The sequence below is a fragment of the Ursus maritimus genome, assembly GCF_017311325.1.
Source record: "Ursus maritimus isolate PB19 chromosome X unlocalized genomic scaffold, ASM1731132v1 scaffold_X1, whole genome shotgun sequence".
Taxonomy (NCBI): Eukaryota; Metazoa; Chordata; class Mammalia; order Carnivora; family Ursidae; genus Ursus; species Ursus maritimus.
In genome coordinates, this window is record NW_024423319.1 from 112522658 (window position 1) to 112527870 (window position 5213).

At 41.5% G+C, this 5213-nt stretch overlaps 1 protein-coding gene across 4 annotated transcripts in view; it reads right to left on the reverse strand.

Moving 5' to 3' along the window:
• GRPR (gastrin releasing peptide receptor) overlaps positions 1-5213 on the reverse strand; it is a 170689-nt gene that overhangs the window by 4778 nt on the left and 160698 nt on the right. For all 4 annotated transcript variants that reach the window (XM_040634016.1, XM_040634003.1, XM_040634010.1 and 1 more), the window contains one exon: positions 875-1226. In XM_040634016.1, the coding sequence (XP_040489950.1) occupies positions 875-1204 (330 nt within the window). In that variant the 5' untranslated portion in view covers positions 1205-1226. The remainder of the gene's footprint in view (positions 1-874; positions 1227-5213) is intronic.

Genomic DNA, 5213 nt, shown 5'->3' on the forward strand with positions numbered 1-5213 from the left:
AAATAATAATAATAATAATAATAATAATAATAATAATAATAATAATAAAGGCACTTTAAAGGGTGAGGCCACCAACTGAGTCAGCTGTACGTTTAAACAGATGGGGAGTCTTTCTGCTTTTTCCATCATAAATACCATATGATCTACATTTGGACTAGAAAGCAAGAACTGACAAAAAGGAGAAAGCTGGAGCCCCTGGTTTCTGCTATTCATACCTCAAGTTTGAAATTACACAGTGTTATGGGGGATGGGGAAGGGAGTTTAACACATATGGAGGGCATTCTGCATTCTGGGCACTCTAGGTCAAAGATATGCTCTGCCTTTTAATCTTCCAACATCCTTACAATATAGGGGTTATCACCCCATATCATGGGTGAGAACTGAGGCTCAGAGAGAGTAAGCGAGTCAGTCATTAGTCTGGATTTGAACCCAAATCAACGTGAGCCTATCTTAATCAAACTACTTCTGTTTCTTCAATCAGCCTCATTTTCCTGCTCCCTCTGCCTTGTCCCCAGGTGGTAACCCTCTTTCTATCCAAACAATGTGACTGGAGTTTAAAGAAGTCACATTCCTATGAGTCTCAATATTTTATTTTGTTAACAATACTTTTTCAGGTATTTCTCAAAAAGAAACCCATACTTCAAATCTTCCAGATTCTCAACACCTCCCTAGCTGAGGTCTTTAGTAAGAGAACAAGATTATAAAGAACACCTGAATTCCTGGGCTTCCGTGGCTAGGAGTTTCCATTTACCATCACCCACCTCCTCTAATTGCAGAATCAGGTGACGTGACCACCTGTAATAATGTACTTGTCAGTGGAGTGCAAAAGGGATCAAAGCCCTAAAGAGGAAATTAATCAATCCTAAGCACCCACCTGCTTCTTGACATGTATATTCCCTTCCACAGGCAGATTGTAAGCACTCTGGATCAGATTTCTAGCAATGAAGTAGTAGTAGACAGAGATAATTGACAGTGGGATGATGTAGAAGACCAGGAAGGAAGCCATGGAGTGAATTTTGGGGTGCAGCTCATTAGAGTGTGGGTATGGGGCACAGCTAATGAAGGTCTGGTTGGTGCTTTCCTCGTGGAAGGGATGTAGATCCGAAAACACAGCCTCCGGGATGGCCAGAAGCATGGAGATAATCCAGATCGATGCGGCTTTGAGGCAGATCTTCATCAGAGCATGAGAGGCCTGGATATCCATTGGTCGGACGATGGCTTTGTACCTGGGGCAGGAAAGAGCAAATGTTGTGCGTAAGTGCATAGTAGTATTATGGATGCGGGGGCTGGGGCTAGGGTGAGGCGGGCCAGGCAGCTGGGTGCAGTATTTAAGGAGGTGCTCACTCTCAGGTTCAGGCAAGTGCTGGCTCTGTACTCACACAACCATGGCAATGAGTGCCTCCCTAAATGTTATACCTGAGTGCCTTGCTCACCTTATCCTAGTTCTGGCTCTGAAGGATGTGTTCCTGTTTCTTCACCCACAGTTCCTCCTGAGTTTAAGAATACTTCTCAGAAAAGCTGAAGCTCCTTTCATTTTTCTTCTTAAATCATAGAAATTAGTAACAGGCATGTTTAAAGAAGGACACAGGGGGGTACCTGGGTGGCTCAGTGGGTTAAGCATCTGACCCTTGGTTTTGGCTCAGGCCATGATCTCAGGGTCATGGGATGGAGTCCTGAGTCAGTTTCCACACTCAGCACGGAGTCTGCTTGGGATTTCTCTCTCCCTCTGCCCCTGTTCCCACTTCCACTCTTTCTCTCTCTAAAACAAATAAATAAAAATCTTTAAAAAAAAATAAAGAAGGACACAGGGACAAGGTTGGGTTTTTTTGTTTGTTTGTTTGTTTGTTTGTTTTGGCAAAGCCTTCATTTTGAGTATTCAGATGCCATTTAGGGAGCCTGAAGTCATTGAGTATTTACATATGCCTCTTCGCTTTTTCAAAGGGTGCAGAACAAATAGCCCACTGAAAAAGTTATACCAGGAGCATCCCTGTAATTGCCAAATTAATCTTCCCCTGCCCTCCTTCTCTCTTTCACTCTCAGCTCTTGCAGTATTTAGGTCCCTCCTGGGTTCTGTACTATATGTGCCCCTGTCTTGGACTGAGTGCTCTGGGAAGCAGACGCTGAGATGAAACCAGGAGGACAAAAAGTTTATTGGGGAGTAATACCTGTGAAAGGCAAAGGGAAGGATGCGAGATTGGATGGAGGGGAGTGTCAGACCCTGATGCAGACCTGACAAGGTCTACACCAGTGAAAGTGACCAACCATCCTAATTTGCCTGGAAATTTCCCAATTTTAGCACTGAAAGTCCTACATCCTGGGAAATCTCTCGCTCCCAGCAAACCAGGACAGCTGGTCACCCTCTACCAGCCTAATGGGGAGCTCGGTAACAGAGATTGCCCAGCGGAGGAGTCCTGTCTTGGGTGGAAATGGCCAGGCCTTATATCACCACTTTGCTTAGCCATGGGCTGGGGCCACCCAAAAAGAGTATGACCTTAGTTACTATCTGGTTTAGTCACTGGGCAGGAACTGTCCAAGAAGAGCATGACCATAGTTTGAAAGTGGAAGTGGACTCTGAAGGAATCGACAGCTGGAGGCTTTCAGCTCACCACCGTCCCTGCAGCTGGATAGTGAATCTTTTCTTCGAGGGAGGTCTGAGTAGAGCATCTCCATGTCTGCCACAACTCCCCGTACAATACCTCGAACAATGGGGTGCACACCTGTTTTGCGTGCACTTGTCTGAGAACCCACTAGAGGATGAGCCTCTCGTGGGCAAAGAGTGTCTTCCGTCTTGGCATTTGCCAGCACTGTGATCTGCACACACTCCACAAGTATTTGTTCCGTCGAACATGAGCTGTGATAGTGGGGAAGTTGATGTGAGTTGGGACCAACTAAATGTGAGGGTGTTCATTGCTGATAATGCTATGTTAAAACTGGTCCTACCACTGATACTGTTTTATATGATGGACTTCAGTGATGGGGGAACACTTGTTTCCACTTGCTTCCACGTTGATTAAATTTCCATTGAGTTACCACTCTTTGCTGCATCCTGATTCCTCACTCACTTTCTGCCTCCCTCCAGGTAAAGGGGAGTGAGTTATTAAGAGGTGAGTTTGAGAAAAAGACATTGGCATGTACACTGGGCTCAGAGAAGCCTGTGGCTGCCTAACTGACCCTGACTAGGGCAATGGCACATGTAATATAGGAGATCAGGTGTTTGCAAGTTCATTACTGCTTTGGACCTAAGTCACATTCTCCAAATAGCTTTATCAGGCATAGAAGCAATTATTTTTATTGTTCTAGATTTCTTTATCTAGCTCTCTGTTCCCAGCTCAGGTAGAGAAGAGAGGGCTCTTATTTAATGGACATCCTCAGCATTCCAGAACAATACTGTGGTCCTGCTTCAGTGTACCTCAGTTTGCTTTTTCCATCCATAGATTATATTAGTTCATTTTAAACAATTACAGAAAAACAAAAATTTCAAAAGAAGTTTTATTTTCTTCTGGCACTTGCTCTACTCACTAGTTATCTCAAACATTTTTGTTCCTAGTTCAGAATGTAGGCATTTGTATCTTTAATTAGAGGTACGTGAACATCTTCAGCCAAAGATGTGTATGACTAAAGCTATCTCTGATACATCAATTACAGATAAAGTAGTAATTATGACTTCTATCTGCATTTTCTGGCAGGAAGCAGTCATAAGTACCATTGACTCTCCAGGTGAAGGTGATTCACTCCTGCATGAGTGACTCACTTCTTCAGGAGGCAGCAATCAGAGTGAATGGCTTACCTCCTTTTCTCTTGGGAATCTTGTACTCCTAAGTGCAAAATGCCATGGGAACTGTTGAGCTGCTTTTCAAATTCACAACTTTTAAAACATAAAAGATAGTATAAAAACATTACTTTTCTAGTTTTGCCAGAAAAATAATTTGAGTCTAAATAAGCCTTTATATCTATGTACCAGTTTTCAGGAAATGGTGGGGATAAAAGAATCTGCTAAATGATGAAGATACAGTCAAATCCCTAATTGGAAAATACTACAGGAATGACTCAATTTTTTCCCCAACAAATATATGGTATAAAAAAGGAGAAAAAATTTTTTTAAAAAGGAAGGAGAATGGTTATAGACCTACTGGGATGTTTAATACATAGTAAGTGCAATGTGTAGACTCCTTTTGGATTTTGATTCAAACTAAACAACGATAAAAAGATATTTTTGGGACTATTGAGGAAAATCAAATGTAGATTTAGTACTGGTGATATTAAGGAATTATTTTTAATATACTGGGTGTGATAATGGTATTGTGGTTCTGTGTTTTTAAAAAGACTTTATTAAAAACACACCCTAAAATATTTACTGTGAATGTATTTACAATGAAATAATATAATGTCTAGGAATTGCTTTTAAATAATCAGATACATTCATATATCACTTGTGCAATTAAAAAATAAGTAAAATGCACTGTAAACAATTTTGTTATAGAATATTCATAAAATATCAACAGTAATTAAAGAAATCCCATTTACTAAGCTCTTGCTTTGTGCCAAACAGAGCATAGCATTATCTCATTTATGTTCCAGACAACAGAGAGGTGCTATTATCCTCATTCTACAGGTGACAAATTTGAAGCTCACTTTCAGAAGTGGTGGAGTCAGCTCTTTTCAGGATATCATAGCTCTTTCAGAATAAAGTTCTGGGTAAATCCTTCTTAGAAGCAGAGAAACAGACCAGAAATTCCCCAAATGTGTATAGAACACTTCCCTGGAAGTCTAATGGTTCTATAGAGCATGCAACATGTCAGTCTATTTCTTCTTCTGGTATAGATAGCTCTCCCCAGGGCTCCCAATGCAGGGAGACACCACTGGTGGTGGCGGGGGGGAGGTAGTTTTTGTTTAGGCATGATGGCTAGTTGGACTGGGGCGGATACTTAATCTAAACCATCCAGTGAAATGCTTGACCAGCTACTGAAGAGCCTCTCTTTCTCTTAAGCATTTAAACTGAAAAAAATGACAGGATGTAGTTAGTCAATAACAGAAGCTAGAAATAAAAGATTCTGATGTCAAGAAAGGGATTGGGCATATTTTAACCATGTGCAAGATGAATAAGCAGAGTAGGTAGATTGAGAGAAAGAGGAAGAATGAGGCAGACATAAAAGAAGCTGATGGGGCGCCTGGGTGGCTCAGTTGGTTAAGCGTCCAACTCTTTTTTTTTTTTT